The sequence below is a fragment of the Macrotis lagotis genome, chromosome 1 (genome assembly GCF_037893015.1).
Source record: "Macrotis lagotis isolate mMagLag1 chromosome 1, bilby.v1.9.chrom.fasta, whole genome shotgun sequence".
In the NCBI taxonomy this organism is placed as follows: Eukaryota; Metazoa; Chordata; class Mammalia; order Peramelemorphia; family Peramelidae; genus Macrotis; species Macrotis lagotis.
In genome coordinates, this window is record NC_133658.1 from 120,636,501 (window position 1) to 120,662,962 (window position 26,462).

At 34.7% G+C, this 26,462-nt stretch overlaps 1 protein-coding gene across 5 annotated transcripts in view; it reads right to left on the minus strand.

Annotated features, from left to right (window-relative positions):
* Positions 1–26,462, minus strand: part of WDPCP (WD repeat containing planar cell polarity effector) — a 416,945-nt gene that overhangs the window by 380,503 nt on the left and 9,980 nt on the right. For 4 of the 5 annotated variants that reach the window (XR_012472515.1, XM_074207107.1, XM_074207120.1 and 1 more), the window contains exon 2: positions 4,188–4,225. The exons of the other annotated variant lie outside the window; for it this stretch is intronic. Coding sequence is in view for 3 of the 4 variants with exons in the window: in XM_074207107.1 (XP_074063208.1) it covers positions 4,188–4,193 (6 nt within the window). In the remaining variant the exon portion in view is untranslated. The remainder of the gene's footprint in view (positions 1–4,187; positions 4,226–26,462) is intronic. 5 annotated transcript variants of the gene reach the window in all.

The window sequence follows — 26,462 nt, forward strand, 5'->3', positions numbered from 1 at the left end:
TCCTTAGTTAAATACATAACATTTTAAAAAAATTTCTCTTTGCATATATAATAAAAGAAAATTGATCTGATGGGTTACGAAAAGAAATCAAAAATGTTGTCTTCAGGACTTCCTTACAATATAGCTGCCTGGCAGGAGACAAACTGTTCAGGTCTCATATACCAACTTCACCAAAATCCAAGTGCTCAAAAATTAATTCAAGGAGAAACCACAGTAAGTGACTACTTCTACAATAAGACTACTAAAAGTCATCTGGAAATTCAAAGGCAATCAGAAATGGGAACATAAGAAAAGCAGCCTCTCAGCCTGACCAAAGACCCCCAGGAGAGGAAAAAAAGGCTTTATTCTTGTTGGCTACAATGGTGGAGGTATCTCCTTGTGAAATCCCCAGCATTCCCAGAGATGAGCAACAAGCAAGGTCCAGTCTGACACAGACAGCACTCAAGTCTGATCACCTCAGGTCCAGTGGTTCTGAGATCCCTAACAATCTGTACTGAGAGTCCAGAGAGGGCCCTGAAGATCCAATATCCAAAAATCAAGGATGACTTAAGGTAGAAATAAGCACAGAAACCCAGTGAACTCAATACAAGACCAGAAGTGCCCACACCCAAAAGCACATCAAGGGGCAAAGAAAGGCTGACCCTGGCACAAAACTTCCATTTCAAGACTGACTGGTCTGATGCACATATATCATGGATATTAGAAAGAACATAATTGTGCAATAAATTATCATCAAGAAATATTCAATATGTAGGTTGCATTTTAAAATGTTTGCAGGAATTTCTCTCAGAAAGTTGTTAAGGCTTTTAAAAATTCAATCAGAGGCAAATATGGGAAACATGACTGTCATTGAGTAAAGCCTCAGAGCAGTTGTCAACTACAGAAATTTGACACTACACAGAGATAATATCATAATCTTAGGAGCATAGTAATTCTGGAGTCCCCTGGTTCTTCTACCTGACTGTGCTTTCTCAATCTATGCTGAATCTTCATTCAGCTCAAGTCCATTAACTGTCCTGAACCTTCTCTTCTCTCTCTCTCTACTAATTTACATGGGTGACCTCATCAGCTCCCACAGATTTAATTATCATGTCCGATTCCCAAATCTATCTAATGTTTCCCTTACCTCTTGGATGATCTTCAATCTCCCCTCTCCAATTGTCTTTCAGACAAGTCAAATTGGATGTCCAGTAGATATCATAAACTCAAAAGGTTTAAACCAAACTCATTGTCTTTTCCCCTTATCCATCCTCCTTCCCCTCCTAACTTTTCTATTAGTAATAAGGTCAATGCTGTCTTCCTGCTTTCTTGGACCCAAAACCTCAGTGTCATCCTCTTCTCTTCACCATCTCTCACCCTCCATTTTCAATTTGTTGCCAAGGTCTATTAATTTCACATTTCAACCATGCTCCTTCTGTCCTGGACCTTCATCACTTTATATCTGGATCATTGTTAGAGACTGTAGGTGGGTAGACCTAAGTCAACGGTCTCCTCATCCTGACCCACCCTCCATTTAGCCATCAAAGTAACATTCCTAGAGCATAGGTCTAACTTACTTTCCTACTCAATAAATTCCAATGACCCTTGATCATCTCAAGTATCAAATACAAATCCTTTATTTTCTTTCAAAGATCTTCATAACCTAGCTCTCTTCTAACTTTCTGGTCTTATTCATTAATGTTAATGTTGTTGCTCAGTCATTTTTAGCCATGTCCCACGCTTCCTGATCCCATTTGAGGTTTTCTTGGCAGAAATACTGGGGTGGTTTGCCATTTTCTTCTCTAACTCATTTTCCAAAGAAAACTGAGACAAACAAGGTTAAATGACTAATCTAGGGGGTTACAACTTATAAATGTCTGAGGCCAGATTTGAACTGAGGAAGAAGATTCTTCCTGGCTTCAGGCCCAGCACTCTATCCCACTGTATGCCAGCTAGCTGCTCTTCTTACACATTACTCCCTGACATGTACTTTTTGATCCAGGGGCACTGACCCCCTTCTGCTTCTCCATCTCTCAATGCTAGGCATCACCCATGCTGGTAGCAGTCTCCCTCCACATCTTCACATACTGTTTTCCTTCACTTCTTTCATGAGACAATTAAAATCCCATATTCTACAGGAAACCTTCCCTAAACCCTCTTAATTCTAGTGCCTTCCTTCTTTTAAATATATTCTATTTATCCTGTATGTTCACAATTTTTTGCATATTATTTTCCCTAATAGACTGTGACTTCCTTGAGGTCTTGTCTCTTTTTTATATTTTGTGTACTTAGCGTAATACCTGATATATTGACTGACTACTGAAGAATTAAAGCTTGACAGAGGAGTAAATCAAAGAAAATACAAGTCAGTATAAAAGATCATTAAAAAAGCAGAGAATCAAAGAAAAAATGCATTTTCTGCAAGAACCACAGTAATATCTAGAAGAAATGAAGCATGAGATATTTTAAAATTAAATAAAAGCTCTTGAGGAAAGAATTAGAAGGAGAATAAACTTGGAAGAGAAAGTTGCATATCTTACCCAAGAAATAGAATCTCTGATGCTCTCAGTAAAAAACTTACCTTGAGTAGATGTAATGGGAATTGTACAAAATACAAAGTAGCAGCAATGTTATAGGATGATCAGCTGGGAATGACCTATTTTTTCTCAGCAACGCTATGACCCTTAAGAGGACTCTAAAGGACTTATGACAAATAATATGATCCATCCCAAAGACAGAGCTGACAGTATCTGATATAGATTGAAATAACTTTTTTTCTTGAGGTTTCTCTTTTATTTGGGGTAGGGGTTAGGTTTACTTTTATAACATGACTATGGTAGAAATATTTTTCATGACTACACATTTTTAAACTATATCAAATAACTTGCTTTCTCAATGAGGTGAACTGGATTGGGAGGAAGGGAGAGAATTTGCAAGTCAGGTTTTTAAAAGTTAATGTTAAAATTTGTTGTTGCATGTAACTGGGGGAAAATAAAATAAAAAAAAGAAATAGAATCTCTGAAAATTAGTCTAAACCAAACAGAACAGCAAGAAATATTAGGACAAAAATCAAAAGACTGAAAAAATAGGAGAAAAATATAAGCTATTTTATATCAAAAACAACTTATCTGAAAATCAGATGAAAGAAAAATAATGTAAAAATAATGGGACTCCATGAACACCATGTTTTTTTTGAAGTTTAGACATCATTTTAAAAGAACTCATACATGAAAACCATCCAAAATAATTAGAAACAAAGTACAAAATAAAAATTAAAAGAATATGGCAATGTGTAGAATTTATTACATAATTTTAAAATCAAGCTGTATGAAATGAAGATTATTGGTTTCATACAGAATCTTTTTATCTTCTGTTATATATAAAATGTTGTACATTTTTGATGTTTAAGTTCAAATTTTTTTAAGAAGCTATGAGATCACAACTTGAATATGTAATTCAAAAATAAAATGAGTATACTAGTGTCATGTGTTTCAATTATATACTTAAAAATATGATATATTGTGTTATTTTTCTTTTTAAATGTATACAATTGTGTCAGTCTTTAAATATACTGTTAAATCAATAAGAAATAACAATGAATTTTAACTTTTAGATTTATGACTTTTGAATACCCAACTTGTTCTTTTTTAAGCACTTTGTGGTATTATAATTCAATGTCAAACATTTCTTTTTTTTCCTTTTTTTAAGGTTTTTGCAAGGCAAATGGGGTTAAGTGGCTTGCCCAAAGTCACACAACTAGGTAATTACTAAGTGTCTGAGGTTGGATTTGAACTCAGGGACTCCTGACTCCAGGGCCTGTGCTCTATCCACTGCGTCACCTAGTCGCCCCCAAACATTTATTTTCAAAAATAACTTAACAATGAAATTTGTTATGAAAAATTCCCTAGTAATAATAGCACTGTTTAGTAGTTTTATGCAGCATTACTTTTTAGATGCATATAATTCATGTTTTTATATCTAGTCTCACTAAAGGAAAAAAAATCTTTTCCCTAAGTCCCAGGAATAACTGAGCAAAAAATCAAAAACTTTTTGCCCTCAAATTAAAATATTGTACAAGCATACAGAAAGAAGCAATTCAAATACCAAGGAATCACAGTCAAGATCACATAAGAACTGGCAGCTTCTATTAAAAATTAGAGGAGATTGTGTAACTAAAAAAAATTCCAAGAGAGAAAAGATATACTTACAACCATGAACAGCTTTCTTTTCAAGGCTGAGTTTAATCCTAAAGGATAAGAAAGTGAACCATTAGTGAAATAGATGATTTTCAAACATGTTTGATGAAAAGACTAGCACTAAGTAGTAATTTTGAAATACATATACAAGAAACCAGAGAAAATGTAAAGGTAAATCTATTTCAGTAATTGGAAGTGGAAGTTACAAAATGATGTAGTGCTAATAGTAGGAAGAGAAGAAATGTGTCCTTTCAGAACTTTAATATCTTCAGAAGGTACTAAAGGAGCTAAAAAAAGAAAACAGGCACTAAGAGCAGATTGATTCTATTCTAAGGATTTGAAGAGAGGAGAGAGAAGGGAGGGCAAAAGGAAGAAGTGGGTAGAAATTGGTTTTTCATATAATTGTGGTGCAAAAAAAGAATGTACAAAGATGAAGGAATGATCGGAGTGGGTATATAAAGAACCTTCCTCATAGAAAACAATGGAGAGTAGAACATATACCACAGTCAGAAATACAAAATGTATTGTAGAAATTTTCCTAACTTAAGAGGGAAAAAAGCAGGGTTGGGAAGAGAGTCAGGGAGAAGGTTGAGAGGGAAGGGGGATAATACTGAGGATGGAATAACTGCAATGAAAACAAACTTCCTGATACAAAGTGGGGGATTAAAAAGGAAATTTTAGAATTAGAATTGAAAGGAGTATCTTAGATTGCCTCTTAAAGAACTGGTACATATTTGAACAAATTGAGTCTTAGATATTATTGCACCAAAGGAAAAGACAGAGAAATCTGGGAAGCGTGACTAATGAAGAGGACCGGTGAACAGAACAGCAATTATTCTTATTCAAGGACACCAGTATTGTAGAGAAAATTCTTAGAAAAATTTAGGAACTCTAATCAATATTCAATAACTCCAAAAGGATCTATGAAGAAGCATTTCAACCATCTCCTAACAGAAAGGTGATGGACACATGGTACAAAAAAAGAGAAATACATTTCTGGGCAAGACCAAGGAATAGATTGTTTATTTGACTATGCTTCTATGTTACAAGGATTTTTTTCCCTTTTTCTTTGTTTTTAATGGTGGGGGTGAAAGAGAAGTTAACAATAGTTTGGGGAGATAAAAAGGGCTATTGAAACATTTTTAAATGCACAACAAAAGAAGTTTAGAGAGAAGCACAAAGAGGGCAGTTATGAAAGCAATATGTAGAATTTATTACATAATTTTTAAATCAAGCTGTATGAAATGAAGATTCTTAGTTTCATACAGATTCTCCTTTTGTCTTCTATTATATATAAAATGCTGTACATTTTTGATGTTTAAGTTCAAAATTTTTTTAAAAAGCTATGAGATCACAACTTGAATCTGTAATTCAAAAATAAAATGAATATACTAGTGTCATATGTTTCAATTATACACTTAAAATATATGTATTATTTTTCTTTTTTAAATGTATACAATTGTCGCAGTCTTTAAATATACTGTTAAATCAATCAGAAATAACAATGAATTTTAACTTTTGTTCACCCTGCTATGACTTTTGAATACCCAACTTGTTCTTTTTTAAACACTTTGTGGTATTATAATTCAATGTCAAACATTTCTTTTCAAAAATAACTTGACAAAGAAATTTGTTATGAAAAATTCCCTAGTAATAATAACACTGTTTAATAGTTTTATGAATCATTGCTTTTTAGATGCATAATTCATGTTTTTATATCTGGTCTCAGTAAAGGAAAAAAATCTTGTCCCTAAATATTCGCTAGAGGTTAAACTAGAATTCATGAAATTTTTCAACCTGACCTAGAATCATATACCCTTCTCATAAAGGGTTGGCCAGCCTGGACGTGCTATAAATTATAGTTTTATTCAAACAAAATTTTTTTACAACAACAAGTCATATAACAAGTTGGAAAATCAGTTTACAAGAGATGTTGTAAATGATGGTTATCATGATGAAACTTTAAAAATTAAATAGTATTGCTTCAAAATTGAAGATTTCCATTTTCCCCTTGTACTTTGGAGTGTATTTATCTACAACTGAAGGTCTGTTGAAAGTTGCACAGTATTTTAAAATCATCCTGCATAATTCAAACATGGCATGTTAAAATAAAGATTCTTTTTATAATACATAGAAACTCAACCTAAAAGTTCAGTGTCTGACATGAGAGTAACTGAGAAGTGGGAGATTTTTTTAAGTTTATTTATTTCAGGATTATATCAAGTTTAAAAGTTAAAAATGAAACTGAATAGTTTCAGGGATTCCAGTAATGAATTAGATAAAAATCTTGCTTTTTCTTCAATGACCCCTATTTCAACTAATTAAAAAGAATACTCATAGATCAAAGGGAATTTTTACACATTCCAAGAAAGAATGGTAGTGTGATATAATGGAAAGAAAGTGGAAACAGACCCAAGAAGCCTGTGCTGGCCACAGGGTCTGATACTAATTGACTTCAGACCCTTAATAGTTGTGTAACCTGCAAATCATGTCACCCCTCAGAACCTTAGATTCTTCATCTGTAAAATGATAATAATTAATGAACCTTGAAAGGGTTACTCTTAAGAAAAGTCTTTGAAACCTAAATGTATCATCCACAAGGAGCTATTATAAGCACTCAATCAAAAGTACTCAACAAAAAATACAAATTTGAATAAACAACTCCTAAGATTACAAATAAATGTTGTGCTTCAATATTTGAAACTAAAACAAATCATTTTCATAATCTTTAGCATCTCCTATTCTAAAATTTAAAATGATTTAGTTGCAATATGATGAACAGTATTTTTATACAAATATCAAATATTTGGTGAGCATTCACAGAGCAAACAGAAATAGTCCTAATCTCAATCATACACTATATTGAAAATGTGAATGTATTTAAATGTTTAAAATTATACATAGGACATTTCACTTGAATACTACCCTTTAAATGTGAATTTATTTGTATTTCAGTAATATTAAACAGTCATAATTAAAAACAGGAAACAATCAACCTAAGAAATTTTCAAAAGCAAATCGTACATTGCAAAAGATCTAAGTTTGCTTCAGGGAAATGCTAAGCTGCAAACATTTAAGAGAACTGCATAATTGAAAAAACATCAGAGGTTACTGAATCCAAACCATATCAGAATAAGAATTCCCTGACAAATACCACTCTTTTGGAAGATGGTTAATGTGGCGGAAACCATTATCTTCTGTGGGAATCCACTTTTTTGACATACTTCTCAAGTGTTATTCAATTCTTTATATCAGGCCTAAATGTTGCTCCTTGCACCTTCCATCCAAGTTGCAAAGTTTTGCTCTCTAATGTCAAGCATAATAATCCAAAACAAATCATCCATAATAGTCTAGAACTACACAACAAGCCCCAGTTATGGCCTGACCAAGAGAGAGCATAGTGATACAACTATCCTCCCTAGTCCTGGGTATTATGTCTTTCTTAATGTAAGTGTATCATAAGTCGCAGATATGCATGTTGCTTTGTCACACTGTTGTCACATATCAAGTTTAAAGAAAACTAATCTAAGGTTTGTTTGTTTTTCCAAATGAACAGATGACAGTCACACCTGTCAAATTGTGATTTTGTAGTAGTTTTTTTAAAGTTCAAGTGTAACACTTTACATTTATTTCTATATGTTTTTATCTTATTAGATTCTACCTAATGTTTCAATCTATCAAGATCTTTTGGGATCCCAATTCTGTCTGTTATTTTTTCCTCACAATCTTGTGTCATTTGAAAATTTGATAAACCTGTCATTTATGCTTTTATCCAAGTCATTAGGGGAAAAAATGTGAAATAACAATGGATCAAACAAAGAGATGGAGATGACCTTCATTGTTGGCATCAAGTTATTAATGATTAATCTTTGAGTCAAACAAAAGAGTTTTGAATAGACATAATTTTACTGATGGTTAGTAGCTCTCTAGCTTTTCTGCAGTAATATGAAATTTGAAACATTATCAAATACTTTTGTAAAAATTTAAGAAAACTATATTAACACAATTCCACTGATCTACTAGGTTAGCAATGCTATGAGAAAGGAAATAAAATTAATTTGGCATCATCAATTCTTGATTAAGTATGAAGAATCTTTGTGGCTAGCTTCCTTTTCTAACATATTTTAGGATGGAAGTCAAGCTGTGGTTTGAATATGGTTTCATGCATGAAAGATTTTCTGTGTGGCTGCTGTCATTACTATACTATATGTAGATATGTTTCTTTAACTCTTCCTCACCAACAATCTGTATTTCTCCTTTTCTTGGTTACTCTTCTATCTCATACCTTAACTGTCTACTCACAGTCTTCTTTCCTTCCATTTCCCCATTATCATTCTTAATTAGTTTGTTCTATTTATTTGAGTTTGTTTCCTATTTCTAGTATGTTTTAAATAGATGAAATTCTATAATTCTCTCTAAATAATAATATCAATTTTTATGTGGACTTGAGTGATTTTTTTATTATGGGTCAGTCCTAGAAAGGAAAGAAAAAAAATTTCCTGTCATTGTTTCAAATACATCAAGTACTCAAATACTGTAAGACTAATTCTTATTTAAAATTAATATTTTGATATACATTTTATGTATATTTGACTGGAAAAGTAAATCTATTATCATCAGACAGTGATAATAGCTACAGGAAGAATAAGAGAAAGCACAAGAACTAGACGTGCTAACAAAATGGAAAAAAAAACAACTGAGGGATGTTGGATAGATATTCTGTGTAGAAGGATACAGGCAAAATCTGCACAAAATAATAAGGAAAGAATAGGTTCTGATTTTCACCAGTGGAGGGAATGGCAATACTGATGAGGATCAAAATTCCACAAAAGTTAATTTTCAATACAGGAATGTTTCACTTTAGATAAAAGCAGTATTTTAAAAGTTTTCATGTAAGTCAAATTATTTCAACTGAATTCCATTTTAAAGGAATTTAAGGAGTTGACTATTTTAAGAAGCACTATCCCTCCTAAATGTATAGTTTTCCTCTTTTGGCTTCATGAAACAGCGTCATTCCAAAGAATGAATGAATAATAACTAAATACTTATTAATTATATTTAAAATTTACTGATAGCTTGAATTTAGTAAAATTTCAATATAATTTTAGTATCTGAAATCTTCTTTCAGTTCATCCCAGATGTGCTTCTCTTAGAGACTTGAGATTAAGTTGTACAATTTCTTTAATTAAAAACATAGCCAATAATGTCTAGGTTTGCACATCTCACATCACACAGTGTTGTAATGTTTACTTATTCAATCAAAAAACATTTATCAAATACCTTCCTGCTTTCTAGCACTATGCTAGATACTAGAGATACAAACAAAACATGAAATACTCCTTGCTTTAAAGGTACTTACAATACATTCATTAATACAATATATACACACACATATATAAATGTGTACATCATATTTATAAAATAAACACAATGAAATTGTGGAAAGAGACCAGTAACTAGGAAGAGTCACAAAAGGACTCAAAACATCTTCACAAAGGAGAGAGAAAATATAGTACATGGTAGTGGAGAAATATGAAAGGAGGGTGTTGCGATCAGCAATGGCAACGGTGGAAAAATATGGAAGTTAACTTTTGCGATGAACTTATCATAAAGAATGTGATCCACCCATGACAGAGTTGTTGGTGTTGGAACAAAGACTCAAGCACATTTTTTATTATTATTATTGGGGGGGGGGGGGTGCAGGGCAAATGGGGCTGGGGGGGGTGCAGGGCAAATGGGGCTGGGTGGCCTGCCTGGGGCTGCATAACAGGGTGATTGTTGGGTGTCTGAGGCCGGATTTGGACCCAGGTGCTCCTGGCTCAAGGGCCAATGCTCTGTCCGCCACCCAGCCACCCCTACTATTATTAATATATTATTTTATTTTGGGTCTTTTTTTTGTTTTTTGCAGGGCAGTGGGGTTGGGGTGGCTTGCATGTGACATGGCTGCATGATTGTCATGTGTATGGGGCTGGATATGGGCTCGGGTGCTCCTGGCTCCAGGGCTGGGGCTCCGTCCATTGCACCACCTGGCCATACCTACAATTATTACTATTATTTTTTAATTTTAATTTCATTCTCTCCCCTTTATCACTCAAGCGAGTCTATATTTTTTGGGGAGGGGTATTTTGTTTACTCTTAAACAAGAATATTTTATTAATGTATAAAAAACATTATTTGTAAAAAAAAAATGTGCATACCTTTTGATCCAGCACACCACTCCTTGGTCTATACCCTGAAGAGATGATGAAAAAAAGGGTAAAAACATCACTTGTACAAAAATATTCATAGCAGCCCTGTTTGTGGTGGCAAAGAATTGGAAATCAAGTAAATGTCATTCAATTGGGGAATGGCTTAGCAAACTGTGGTATATGTATGGAACACTATTGTTCTATTAGAAACCAGGAGGGGTGGGAATTCAGGGAAGCCTGGAGGGATTTGCATGAACTGATGCTGAGTGAGATGAGCAGAACTAGAAAAAACACTGTTCACCCTAACAGCAACATGAGGGCAATGATCAACTTTGATGGACTCGCTCATTCCATCAGTGCAACAATCAGGGACAATTTGGGGCTGTCTGCAATGGAGAATACCATCTGTATCCAGAGAAAGAACTGTAGAGTTTGAACAAAGACCAAGGACTATTACCTTAAATTTAGAAAGAAAAACCCTGATATCTTATTGTCTGATCTTTCTATCTCTTATACTTTATGTTTCTTCCTCAAGGATATCATTTCTCTCTCATCACACTCAATTTGGATCACTTTTTACCATGGAAACAATGTAAAGACTGACAAACTGCCTTCTGTGGGGGTTGGGGGGGGGAAGGAATTAAGATTAGGGGAAAAACTGTAAAACTCAAAATAAATAAAGTCTTTAATTAAAAAAAATCACAAATGTCTTTGATGAAGCTCATTTCTAATATATAAAAGACTTAGATTCAACTTTATAGTAACAGTCATTCCCCTACTGAGAGTTAAAGGAAAAGAACAGGCAGTTTTCAAAAAAGAAGATATCTAACATATCAATTAGCCACATGAAAATTTCCTCTAAATCACTAATAAGTACAAAATGCAAATCAAAGTAACTCTGAGATTCTTTACTATTTCTGTCATATTGGTAAAGCTGACTAAAAAGAAAATTACAAATTTTGGTGGGCTAGGGAGGAAACAGACTCACTAAATCACAGTTAACAGGGCTATAACTTGGGAGAATAATTTGGAATTTTGCACCAAAAGTTACTAAATTGTACTTTGACCTTTGAATATCACTATTAATACCTATACCCCCAAAGTGGGGCAAGATCCATATCCACCACTCCCTCTTTTAGTTAGTACAGTGAATTTATAAGTAGCTAACATAAAATAAAAGTGGAAGGAAATAGGATTGCAAAAGGGAATTTATAAGTCACATACAAACCACTCCAGAGATCAAAGTGTAACGTAAATAGTAGCATACAGTAAGGAAAATTTATATCCTGATAATATGTACTCAATCAGTAGAAACCATCTAGGTTCTGCTGTCAGTATGATATGCAACTATCAGATGAGTTCCAGACATCCACAATAAGACATGCAGAACACCAAAGTTGATGATAATTTTGAGATGATATGGACATATTAACTTTCAAGTTTTACCAATCACTTTCAGATGATCTGAATACACTAATTAACTAACCCAAAGGTGGCATAGGTAGGAGTCTTCCCCAAAAAAACTCTATTGAAATGAGACATCGAATTCCAACCACTTCCCCCTTCCCCAGTCCTATTCCAGTTCCCTCAGGTTGATGTTGCATAGTGCTTCCAACTCTAGTGCACAGTTCCATAATACTCTTGTCCTCTCCTCCTCCCTATTCTCTTCCTTATTGCTTCATGTCTTTTTGCAATGTCCCATCACATGTCCCCATGCTATCTGCCTCTGTACCCCCTTCATCACTTGTACTTACTGTGCTGTCCCTCACCCTTTTTGTTTATTAATGTATAACTGAAGACTTGTTTTTCAAAAGCAGTTGTGGACTTTCCCAGAGACCTACCCCCTTTCCATAGTTTCATAAATTACCTATTCGGTAGGACAGTCCCTTTTCTTAAGGAGCTCACATTTTGATAATGGGGAGACAACATGCATAGGAAGTTTCAGTTACATATACAGAAAGGCCCAGTAGTTCTTAAGATTATAATACCAAATCAAATATAATAAAACCATATCCAATTCTGACTTTGAGCCATTTGACAGTGTCAAGGACTTAAGAGCAGAGAACACTCTTTTTGGAATCTTCAGTATCTGTGGCTGCTGAGAAATTGAGGATGTAGAAACCAAAGTGGCAGTTTCTAGGGCCAACTCTCCATAAGTGTTGCTTCCCTGTAGAATGTTTATAAGGCAGCAGGCTAGAAGCAGGGCTATTTTGGAAGTTCATGGGTTTACCTAATCATTGATTGGCAGCTGGTTGGCAAGTAAGGCTGGTGATATTGGAGATGGTGGGCCTCTTCTCCACAGCGGTTATTTTCCCTGGATCATAGCTGGGGGTGGATAAGAGATAAAAAAAGGGTTCGCTGGAAGTAAGGCTGGAAGTGGGAAGGAGGGTGCTGCTGCTATACTAGATTTTTATTGCTATTACTATTTTAGGAACAAGATCCCCAACTCTCTTCACCAAGATCTAAGGAAAAGGTGGTGGTTTAACCCATGTGGCATATGTTGGCTTCTGTCTCCCTCTTGGGATACCTGACACAGAGAGATGGAAGTGGGAGAAGAATGGGAGAAGTAAGGAAACTAGTAAAGTGTAAGGTGATGAATAAAAAAGAAAATAGTCATAGTGACTAAAATAATTTAAATAGGAAGAACAATAATAATAACATCTAATTATAATGACCTAGATTGTACTGAAAAAAAAATGTGAAAATACATTTCTTCTTTGTAAAAGTAGGGGGACTGTGGGTGTATTACATATATAATTCTATTAAATTTAAATGATGTGTTGGTTAGTTTTGCTAAATTGTCTTTCTTCCCCTTCCCCCCCTTTTAAAAATTTATCATAAGGCTCCAGTTAGAAGAGTGACATGTACTTTTTAATCACTTATTTTTTAAAATATTCATTTATCGGAATTTAGGGAAAAAGTGAAACAAGACTACAATATTTATATAACTTCAAAATAATATTCTGCTTTCCAAAAAAGAAACTGTTTTCTTTCAGGTGGGTAGAAGAAGGGTTAGAGGAAATTATCTTGATTTAATTTTATCTTACCCAAATAAGCTTAAAGTTCAATGAAACATGTTAGTGGATAAATTCTATACTATACAATATTGCTCAGTTGTGGTGAGGATATTAAAATGGCCATCCTCAATATTAATACTGTGATTGTAATCTCTAATTATTCTCTTACTTTTTCTAGTCACATCTAGTTTAAAAGTTTTAACTGCCAATAAAGGAAATAGATATTTTAACAGCATCAAGTTTGTTATTTATATTTTGAAGGATATTCATATGAAAATAACTCAAGATTTTAATGTTTCTGATTCTTCATCTTAATACTAAGCAGTTTTGGGGGTTAACTGGTTGGTCAAATAATCCTATTCATGCATTTTTTATTGGCTAATTACAGAGTCATTACATCAGTTCTACAAAAGTCCTCTAGATAGTGTTACATCCTTTGTACAAGCTAGACAAAAAGGAAAAATACTTGCAGCCAATGTCTTACTGGCACATTAATTCAATGTGGTTTTTTTGTGGCAGATAACATTTTATTTTAAACATCTGAGGCTAGTGTCTTCTCTCTTAAGTCCTCATTGCTTTTTTCTGTGGATCATTTTCTCTCAACAGACATATTCTCTTGTATTTAAAATAGATGGAAAGGCTGTACACCCTAAAAGCAACATGGGGCAATGATCAATCTTGATGGACTCCCTCATTCCATTAGTACACCAATAGGGCAATTTGGGGCTGTCTGCAATGGAGAATACAATTTATATCCAGAGAAAGAACTGTGAAATTTGAAGAAAGACCAAGGACTATTACCTTTAATTTAGGGGAAAAAAACTGATATCTTGTTGTCTGATCTTGCTATCTCTCTTACACTTTGTTTCTTCCATAAAGAAACAATGTAAACATTGGAAAGAATGGCAGATTGCCTTCTGTGGGGGAAGTGAGGGAGGGAGGTAAGATTGGGGCGGGGGGGGGGGGGGGGGGGGGGGGGGGGATTGTAAAACTCAAAATAAATAAAATCTGGGGCAGCAAGGTGGCAGTGGATAAAGCACCGGCCCTGGAGTCAGGAGTACCTGGGTTCAAATCCGGTCTCAGACACTTAATAATTACCTAGCTGTGTGGCCTTGGGCAAGCCACTTAACCCCATTTGCCTTGCAAAAACCTAAAAAAAATAAACAAATAAAATAAATAAAATCTTTAAGCAAAAAAAAAAGAATCTCAAGTTTACTTTGGATTTCAACTTCCACATAAGGTATTCACTGAGCTTTACTGTTGCTAACTCCATGCAACTGCAACTACATTATATTTACTTTGTACATATTTTTTTATTTATACGTATGCTGCTTGCTCTTCTCCCACCCACTCCCAACCCCCTCCCCTAAAAATATAACCTTATAATCAGAGACCTATCCATTTTTGACTATGTATTCTCTCCTCCTAATAAAAACAGAGTAGGTTGTAAATCCATATTGGATGACTGATTCCTTATAACTCTAGCGAATTCATAGTCTTAAGAGGAAAAGAATACATAAGGTCTACTAAATGTCACAGTGGATAGAGCTCTAAACTTGGAATCAGTTTTATTCCGGATTCAGAAACTTCTATCTAGGTGATCCTGCGCAGATCATTTAATCTCTGTCTGTTTCAGTTTCTTCACTGTAAAACAGATAATGATAATGATAATAATAATAATGATAATAATAATAATAATAAATATTTTATAGGATTATTGTGAGGAAATAAGAAATGTATAGAGTGCTTTACAAATCTTAAGATACTATATAAATTATTGCTATTAATTATGTGAATTTAATGCTCTTTAGCTGCTTATACTACATATATGAAAATGTTTATTTCATTTTATATTTTAGTGCACTTTTTTAAAGGAATAAAAATTTTCATATTTTCCATAGGAAAAAAGTTATATCAGGGATAATTTTAGGGTATCTGTGATGGAGAATATCATCTGTATCCAGTAAAAGAACTGTGGAGTTTGAACAAAGATAAACGATTATTGCATTCAATTCTTTAAAAAGCTCTTATATACTAACATAATTTTGCTATCTCTACTATTTTATTTCTTCTTCAAGGATATGCTTTTTCTCAACTTTCAATTTTGATCAATGTATAGCATGGAAACAATGTAAGATTGTTTTCTTGGGGGGGAGAAAGGAAAGGTGGGGGGAAAATTGTAAAATTCAAAACCTTACAAAAAAGATAGGTAGAAACTACTATAGTATATGATTGGAAAGCAAAATACTTATACAATAAAAATAAAAACATTTTTGATCATTTAAAAATATATATGTGAAAAACAGTTATTGAATAGTAACCATTTTCAGAATAAAATCTGTTAAAAAGTTACAAGAGAATTATTTAAGTAATACAGTTAGGTCCTGATTACTATGAATAAAGAATCCCCTGAAATGGTCAGATTATTTGAATTTATCTATAAATTTCCAGTGGGCTGAAACCAATTACTATATTTTATATAATAACTTCAAATAGTACAAATTTGAATTTTGCAAATGCCTAGATTTATCTGTCCCATTCTACACATATTCAGACCTTTGGACCAACTTTATCTCACAAGAATGATACTGAACTTTTATCCTTCCTCTTAACATATATGTATATATATGCTCTAGAACCCTAGTCTATTACCCAATTACTTTTTTTTAATTGCCCTATATTCCACATTTGATATTTGGGAGATTCAACTTTCTATTTATTTTAAGTATATACATATAAATGTTTTTCAGCTTAATGGAACATCTAATCTATGCTATCTAATGAATATAAACATTTAATCATGACATCCTATATAAGGAAAATTAAAAGGGGCTTCCTTGGAAACAGCTCATATAATCAATGCAGGAGATGACTCAGATATCAAAGGACACTCCTTTGTTTTGTGGAATGCTATCTCCCTATGTCTCATGATGATTTCAATTCTGTATATGGTTTTAAAGTATTGAAGGTAGGTTTGAGAATTGTAGTCACATTCTGATCTTTGCCTGTGGGTGTTTGGTGTCAGGGCACCATCATGAGCAGAGTTTAAGAAGAGTAATGTATCAAAAATGCTACATTTTGAGTCAAAAATTCTAATTTAAGTCTCAGCTATATTTACTTTAGGTATGAACTTGATCAAGTCAGTTCCCTTTGAACCTATGTCCACATTTGTTAAAATGAGAACAAGTTTTGTACTATTTACTTCACCATACTTCTGCAATAAATATCTCCTAGTTCTCCTTCATATTAGAACTTTCCTCTGATATTATCTCCAATTTATTCTCTATATAAATCTATCGTGTTTTGTACATAATTGTTTGCATGTTGTCTCTCCATAAGCTCCTTGATTTGGGGGTTTTTGTTTTGTTTTGCCTTTCTTTGCCTCCCTAGTGTTTGGTACAGTGTCTATCATATAACAAGTGCTTAATAAAAGTTTTTTAGTTTGAATTATCCCTATTCTGCCCAAGACCTACAATACTCAAACAGTAACTCCCAAACTGAAGCTAGATTCCTCTCCTATTTTTCTTGGGAAATTTTCTGTTATCATAAACGATATCCTAAAAAAAAAGAAATGCATGTTTCCTTCAAAAGGAGATTCATTAGCTTTATAAACTGTGGCAGTATTCCTCCCCCCAACCAGGTCTTTGTATTACAATACAACCCCGACTCCAAAGCAGGTTGGTGGTGCAGTGAACCAAATACTGGGCCAGAGTCCAGAAAACCCCAGGTCAAATCCAATCTCAAACTCTTACTATAGCTGGGCAATCTTGGCAAGTCATGTCATTTCTGCATATCTGAGTTTCCTCAACTGTAAAAGGAGGATAAAAACAGAACTTAGTTATCAGAATTGTGCATAGAATGCTTATTTCCTTCCCTCTTTGGGAATGGTATTGCAGAGGGGGTGGGAAGGGGTCAGTACAGTATCTTCTAATTCAACTCACTTCCATCCCTGCACCCAAGTGAAAACTATTAAAACTATTTTCTTTCCAATATCCATAACCCTTAGCTATCCATGGGCTTTGCCCACAGAAATTCCATTCTTCATTCCTCCTGTTGAAATCCTAGTTTTGTCCTTGTAATCTAGGTTAATCTCACTGCAACACCATGCTTAAGCAGGGCAGACCCAAGTCCCATATCTCCCTCCTGTCCCTACCCCTCTAATCTCCCCAAAATCAAAAGTTATCTGCATTATATCATTCTCTTAGGGTTGGTCCTAATCTCTCCTAAGTGAAAATGGGTAGTAGTAATCATTATACCTGATGATATTAGCTTGGATTTATATTACACCTCTCAGGAAATATATAATTCATTCTTTGGATAGAATTTTTATTAAGTAATCCTGTATCTACTATATAGGTAGGTAGCTGACTATACTAGTATTTCTATTCCTGGTAAAAGTTAACAGAATATAGCAAAATATTTCACTGCAACTTCACTACTGAGTTTGAACCCCCAGGTGGTATTTGAATTCATTGCAAAAATTATTTTTTGCTTCAGCAAAAATCAACAGGACATTAAACCATTATGACATCTTTGCAGATATACTTCAAAAATTCTGTCTGGCTCAGCACTATTTAGGTAATCTTTAACTCAAATTGCAGGAAATATTTGAAATGCCATTCTAACAATTTCCAACAGAGAATATTAAAGGAGCATTAAATTTCAAATGCGTGGAGCAGAATGTTAGCTAATGACACCCTGGGCATTTTAAAGCTCAAAGGATTATAGAACATTATAGTATATTATTGAGTCTTTAATTTGATCAGTAATCTTTTTTAAAAAATAGGTATGCTTCTAGGGAAAAACACAGTGTTTTCTTAAAGTACAGTACAACTAAACTTCAAGTTCTTCCTTGCAATAGTTCAATTCTCCTTATACTGTTTTTATTTTAAAATTTTTTTCATGTACAATTTTATGTTGGCTAGAAACTAAACAGCATGCTCAGAAACATCTGTGCTTTAGACAGATTTCTTTATAATTGTAATTTCATGTTAGATTATAAATTACATTACAAAATATCTACTTCACAAGGTGAAGTCCACTGAAACAATACTGATGAAACATACAAATTCATTCTTTCTTCATCTGAAATGAAAGACTATACTGAGAATGGTAAGTAAAGCAATTTGACCCACATTAGAAATGATAATACTATGAATCTCTTAAAAGCACTGAAAAAGGAACTCATAAGAAGAGATTAAAGATATGATTCTATTAACTTAACATGATTTTAAAATAATACTGATAGGATTCTCAGAGCGAATGATTTCCATTCTTGCCATGGTAGTGTTCTCTCAAACCTATGGTTTTTTGTTTTGTACTAGATCTTTAAAATTAATTTCTCAGTTGGCCAAATACAGAAAAGCTATGTACCTATACCAGAATCGATTAACTTTATTCAATCCAGACTTATTCAATTCAGGCATTTAGGGTCACTGGGAACAACCTATGACCCAGACTTTACTGTGTTGTCCATCACTTCTTACGAGTTTATTCAGTGCTTTGTTCTGTGAATAAAGAAATAGGCATGTATATATGTATTTGTGCATGTATACATGCATATATGAATATGGATGCATACAAACATATGTGTATATACATACCCATGTGTATGTGAACAGAATATAAAAAATATTCTTTTTTTAGCAGTAAATTGGCTTAAGTGACTTGCTTGCTCAGGGTCACAGAGCTAAGTATCAAGTGTCTGAAGATAGATTTGAACTCAGGTCCTCCTGTCTACAGGGCATGTGTGCTATCCACTGAATCACTTAGCCACTTTTAGTTTACTTTTAGTAGTAAATCTCTTTAGTAATATATCATATCTAAGAGTAGAAATTACCTATACAAACCAAACTACATTTTTTCACCAGAAGAGTATTTATTAGTAACTCACATCTAATTATTACTATATTAAGATAAATTGCTTTTAAGTCAATAAAATTCACATAAAATGGATATGCATACGCTTTTAAGTTAATTAAAATTTTATGTACTCTTTGAGTTTATATTCATTTGAATAATGGATATCAAACAGGGTCTTATGTGATCTGTGGGTTCTATTAAAAAACTTCTAAGCCAAATCTTGATTTTACAGGTCGGGTCTAGATGACAAAGGAAGAAAGAACATTAATCTTAGTAAGCATCAATTTTTTTTTGCTATTACTGGTCTTGGAAAAGTGGGAACTCAGACCTAAGCCCTATTTAGAGACTGAAGTTAGAATCTTCTTATCCCTAAAATCTCTTGCCACCTGTGAAATATATGTCTACTCTCTTCTACAATCTGAAAAAAAAATATTTCAGTCCTCAATTACTGAGCATCCAGAACCAAATCATTTCATCATCATCATGGCTGTTTTCCAGAGGTTCTTACTTTTGTCTTTCAGACACTCAGTCCAAAGGGGCAAGAAGGACGAGAGTTCAGGGAATCAACCAGAACCAAGTCTTTCGTGATTGAAATAACTTCTGGGTTATTTTGAGAAAAGACAAAGGGACTAGGACTGAAAATTTATTTAGTCAGGAACTTAAGAACTAGATCAATAGGTAATTTATTGACCAAAGTCCATCATGATCTTCCCTATTACTTATATATCCAGCAATGTAATGTTTAGAAAGAAAAAAAATTGACTCTACTGACCCAACACAGACACTAGATTCTGCCAACAAAGGCAGAGGATGAGAGGCCCAGATAAATAGTATGTCTTTCCCTATGGCTAACAAACCCTTATCCTCTCCTTCCTTTCCATGTCCTGCTATGTTAAGGTTTTTACAGTTAACTTCTACTGTCCAATTCCTATTCTCCTCTGCCTTACCCTTTCATTGTGCCCTCTAGAACCTACCATTCTATTATTAATGAATTCCCCTTCATCTCAGAATTTTTCTGTTCTCACTCTTCTGACATTCATGAAAATTTGAATCTTTCTAAAAACCAGTACAGAGCATGCCTTTCCTCATTCTCTCCAATTATATTGATTGCATCGGGGGAAAAAAAAAGTAGGTGTACTTCTTGCTCACCAATGCCATCATTTGAAGTTTACTATCTTGATCCAGTTCCCAGTGGTTATAAACTACCAGGATCCAGGCTATTTTCCCTCTTTTCTCAGAGTTCAATACCAAGTTCTGGCTTCCTTGCCACCCCAAATTCTGCCTTCCCATCTAAAATTCTCTTGCATTTACTTCTCTGGGTCCATGTTGTATCTCATGTAAAATGTCACCTCCTTTTTTTTTTTTGTTTCTTCATTAAATCCTAGTCCATCATAGGTGTTTAATGTTTGCTGAATTGAGTTAACTAGAATGATACCTTATTTATTGGAAATTCAAATGTACATATATGATAGGAAACTGGCTGGTAGTTTCCCATTGGAAGAATCTTTACCAAAGCACCTGTCAATTTTTTTCCTTTTTATGTATCTAATCTGTTTGAAGAGGTTAGTTGCTATATGTCTGGGAAAAAAACCTATTTCAATCTAAAAAGCATGTGGTTTAGAGTCAGAAGACCTGGGCTAAAATCCACACTTTGCCAATTCTTTTCTGTATTATCTAGGAAAGGTACTTCCCTTGTTTGGTTGTCTGTTCCCTCATCTGTAAAGGGAGGAGGCTAGACTAGAAGATCTCTAAGATTCTTTTGTTCTAAATACTTAACAAGAGCATATTCTACTCAAATGAGTCTGAATAATCTATCTACCCTTTTTCCTCCAGATAGACCAAGGGATTTTTCTCGATTAACTAAATTTTGTTTGGTCTACTAACATTATGATATTTCCATTCTTGTTTTTAGGTTTTTGCAAGGCAATGGCGTTAAGTGACTTGCCCAAGGTCACACAGCTAGGTAATTATTAAGTGTCTGAGGCCAGATTTGAACTCAGGTACTCCTGACTTCAGGGCTGTTGCTCTATCCACTTTGCCACCTAGCCACTCCTATTTCCATTCTTTATATGAGTATCAGTCTTAACTTTTTTCTAGTGTTAAGCTTAATAAAGAAAAACATAAAATGCTTTAAAATACAGGATCACCATTATTCCTTTATTCAACAACAGTACATTATTATGAAGTATTTTATTTGAGAGTAAACTTCAAGATTTATTGGTGTTTTGAAATTCATTTTTCCAGGTCTATGATTAAATAGATTTAAATAGATCTAATCTCACCAGTTTGAATAGTCTCTTCCTTAGTATAGACTGCACCCAGTTCACAGTTGTTCAACTGATTCAACTTTTATGTTTCTTTCTCTAAATCTCCTAAAGAATATGCTAAAAACCTTCTTCTAGATTAAAAAAAATAACAAAATGTAACAATGCAGCACTTGAGCTGCTCCAATACATGATTAGTCCACTGTTTTTTTCCCCAATAAAATTACTTTGATAACTTTTATACAACCTCTTCAAGATTTTTAGTAAGCTGCTGTACTCTATTAATGATCACTATATGGTCTCCTTTATTTTGGGGGCTTATAGATTTTGCTATATGCTACATGATTCCGTATAAAAATTTTTAAAAAGGTTTCTGTGATAGGACCACTATCACTCAGTTCTGCTTCCCCCCCCCCCCACATGGATTGGGCTCATTTTGCCCTTAAGGATAAGATGATACTATTGCCTGAATTTCACTGATTCAGGGGACTAAGCTTCAAGCTATGCCTCCCTGACATTCTCCTGGGGGTCTCTGGATATACTAACATAGTTTCTAGATCAATTAAAGGCACAGAAGCATTCACTCACATGGAATCATGTCTTTCAGACATTTAAGAGATTAATAATATCATGTATTCACAATTTCTTTCCTTTTTTACTTCATATATAGAAATACTCATTTGGCATTTATTATTTAAAAAAAATCAAATACACATAGACACATAGAAATCTGCCAGTAAATTGAGATCTGGAAGATGATATTATAAACCCTCTAAGGGCATAGACCATGTATTGTCATATTTCTTTATATCTTAAAAAGTAGAAATGCAAGGTGGATTTCTTCATAACTTTACATCACCATTAAATTTTATTTCAGATGTCTACACATTTATGGTTGATTGGGGGGGGGGCTTCATTCTTGAAGGTGATGCTATGAATTAAATTTGAGTGAGGGGATGCTGTGCCAAGTCACCAGCCTCACTTTCTCCTCCACAACATCTGGTTCCAGTGGCCAGATATGAATCAGGATGACTGGAGATGGCCTTGGATACAAGGCAATCAGGGTTAAGTGACTTGTCCAAGGACATATAGTTAGTAAATGGCAAATGTACATGTCAGGATTCGAACTCCTGACTCCAAGACCAGTTCTATCCACTGTGTCATCTAGCAATCCCACATTTATAGTTATAAATTAGACCACAAATTAAATATGGTTAGTATATTTTAAGACTATTAGAAGTTTTTAATCCTTGTATGAAGAATATATTTATTCATTTTAAAGATCAATAACTGCCACATTTCCTGTACAAATAGAATATGAACAACTTTCTTCAGGTTCCATTGCTGCCCAAAGTGGTCAAAGAACTTTCATCCTTTATGCTTGTAAGATAAGGAATGCAGACCAGAAGAAGTTCTGTTCTCACAGATATTGTGAGATAAGGGAACTTGTTAATGAATGCTGTTAACAAGATAGACATATCCTGTTTTGCAGAATTGATGGTCAGGGTCTCCTAGTGTCAGGGAACTACAGGGGTTAGAAATGAGCAAACCAGCTCAAATTTGAGGGATCATGCTCTAGTTGTAGTACCCTAGCTACTGTGCATGCTTAATTAAGCATGTGAAATCATCCAAGTCAGTGCTGTGAAGCACTTAAGACATTTTAGACATCTAAGACACCAAGGTCATCCACTACATTTAGAGCCATCAACAGTTGTCTTGACTCTGTCTTGCCATGCTAGATCATGATGACTTTGGAAGAGAAAGTGAGGCAGATGACTGACTTCCTGCAACTCTACCTCACCTAAATCCAATTTATGCATGCAACAAAAAACATCACCCATACATTACTATTCCTCAAAGTCCTTTGACGACCAGCAAATGACAAAGCAGTAGGTATGGATAGACTGGAAGCTGTACTCACACTCTACACCCAGGCAGCCCAGCCAAAAGGTCATTTCCCCACTGAAAGCAGCAATGGGATTCAATAGCCTCCTGGGTAACTGAGTAGCCCTTTTAAAGATAGTACTGCTGCTCACCTCCTGATGTGAGGAAGGGGTTAAAAAAGGTGCCCTAAAAATAGTCTGCTTACACAACCCTGACCTGATTACCATGGTAAGTGGGGATCCCACAGTGTCATTGAGACACAAAAAAAACCCCTACAAAAACTTCTTCAAAGAAGATTTCACTCACTATCAGTGCATGGAACATACTCATAGACAACACAAGATCCAATGGACCTAAAAGATGAACAGCTCTTGTTGCAAAAGCCCTCAAGCAGGTATCATTTCCAAACAGCAGCCCTGAGTGAAACAAGGCTGACAAATAAAGGCCAACTTACTGAAGTCAGAGCTGTTTACATAGTTTTCCACAGTGGTTGCTGTGAAAGGGAATGTTGTGAAGCTGGAGTAGATTTTGCAATCAAAACCAACCTATTCAACATTCTTGGATGCCTAGCAAAAGGAAACAGGCTCATGACAATGAGATTACCATTTCCAGGAAAATGTCATGCCACCATCATCAGTGCCTATGCTCCCACCATGACAAACACTGATGAAGTAAAAGAAAAATTTAAGAAGATCTGGAGTCCCTTATCATCAATGTACCAAAAGTGGATAAGCTCATAATTCTGGTTGATTTTAATGTTAGAGTAGGCTGAGATTACCAAACATGGCAGGGAGTCCTTGGGAGGAATGGATTTAGAACAGCAGTGGTCCCCTGCTACTGAAGACTTGCACTTCTCATTACTTTCCCATCACAAATAATGTCTTCCATTTACCTAAATTTCCTGGATCCACCCATGAAGCAAACATTGACATTTAACAGACTATGTGATTGTAAGGAGAAGAGAAAGGAAGGTTGTGAGAGTGACAAAGGCAATGTGTGGTGTGGAGTGCTGGACTAATCACAGACTCATCATTAAATGTTCACATTCAACCAAAGCAGTAGCCCCAAAGCAAAATGATTATTAGAATTGATGTCAAGAGATTAGAGTGCCTCTCTGAGATGGAACAGTTTGTTGCTAACTTGGAGGGAAAACTGAGCCAACACACAGTTGGCAATAGTGGAACAGAAAAAGAGTAGGCAGTTTTCAGAGATCTGATGTAAAACACTGCAAATGCTCACCATGGCCAGAACACTCACAAACATCAAATAAAAATGATGGGAAAATACAGAAGCTGCTAAATGAAAAACAAAAATTCCACAGGGTTTACCAGCAGGATAGATCATCCATTTCTAAGGAGGCAGCATTTAATTCTATCAAAAGTAAAGTACAAGTGAAGCTTAGAGATGCAGAACTCTTGGCTCAGTAAGAAAGTAGATGAAATTCAATTTTATGCAGATAGTAACAAACCAAAAAGTGCTTTATGATGTCCTGAAGGCTATTTATGGGTCAAAGACCTATAGTACATCTCAACTGCTCAGTGCCATTGGATCCACATTGAACAATGATAGAGACATGAGCTTAGAGAGATGAGCTGAACATTTCCATAATGTTCTTAACAGATTGTCATCAATAAATGCAGAAATCATTAACCATTTACCTCAAGTTGAAAGTCATTAAGTCCCTAGCTAGAGTTCCAACTGAAAAAAGAGGTTTTGAATGCCATGAGGTTCCTTTCATGTGGCAAAGTGACCTGGTCCTGATTCTAATCCAGCTGAAATCTACAAAGTGGGTGGGGGGGGTCCATAGCTCATCCAAAAAGTGATTGAAATTTTGCAGGTTATATGGCATGAAGAGGTTATCCTCCAAGAATTCAAGGATGCCTCCATCGCCCATCTCTATAAAAGCAAACAGAATAGATTGTCCTGTGATAATCACAGGGGAATTTCTCTTTTAGTCACAGTAGAATCTTGCCAGTCATTTTCTTTTTTTAAATTTTTTTAAAATTTATTTTTATTAAAGATATTATTTGAGTTTTACAATTTTTCCCCAATCTTGCTTCCCTCCCCCCCCCCCCACAGAAAGCACTCTGTCAGTCTTTACTTTGTTTCCATGTTGTACCTTGATCCAAATTGGGTGTGATGAGAGAGAAATCATATCCTTAAAGAGAAGTCTAAGAAGTAACAAGTTCAGACAATAAGATATCTGGTTTTTTCCTAAATTAAAGGGAATAGTCCTTGTACTTTGTTCAAACTCCACAGCTCCTCATCTGGATACAGATGGTACTCTCCTTTGCAGACAGCCCAAAATTGTTCCTGATTGTTGCACTGATAGAATGAGCAAGTCCTTCAAGGTTGAACATCACTCCCATGTTACTGTTAGGGTGTACAGTGTTTTTCTGGTTCTGCTCATCTCACAGAGTCATTTTCAATAGGCTGATCCTTCACCTAGAAGATGGTCACTTCCCTGAGAGTCAGTGTGTCTTGAGAAAGGGTCAAGGAACAGTTGATACAATGCTTGCTGCCCAATAACTCCAGGGAAAATGCCAGGAGCAGAACAGAGGTCGATATAGAACATTTGTAGATCTAAGACCTTTGATAATGTCAGTTGTGAGGGTTTATGGAAAGTTAAGTCAAAATGTGGTTTCCTGGAGAAATTCATTAATATTGTATCTCAATTTCATAACAGCATGCTTGCCTGGGTTCTGGATATTGGATGATGCTCTCGAGATTTCCCAGTCACCAACGGAGTGAAACAAGGCTATGTCCTTGCTCCTATGCTTTTTTTTAGCATGATGCTATCAAATACCTTCACTTAAGATGAACATGGCCTCAAGGTCAGCTACAGCACTAATGGCAAATTCTCCAACTTGAAAAGGCTACAAGCCAATACCAAAGTAGAGGGAATGTTGGTGCATGCTCTTCTGTTGCAGATAATTCTTCATTTGATGCAGCCTCTGAAGCCAAGATGTAACAAAGTATGAATCTCTGAAGCTAATGCGAATTTTGACCTAACACTTAATACCAAGAAAACACAGGTGCTCCATCAGCCAGCACCACAGCATCCATACCTGG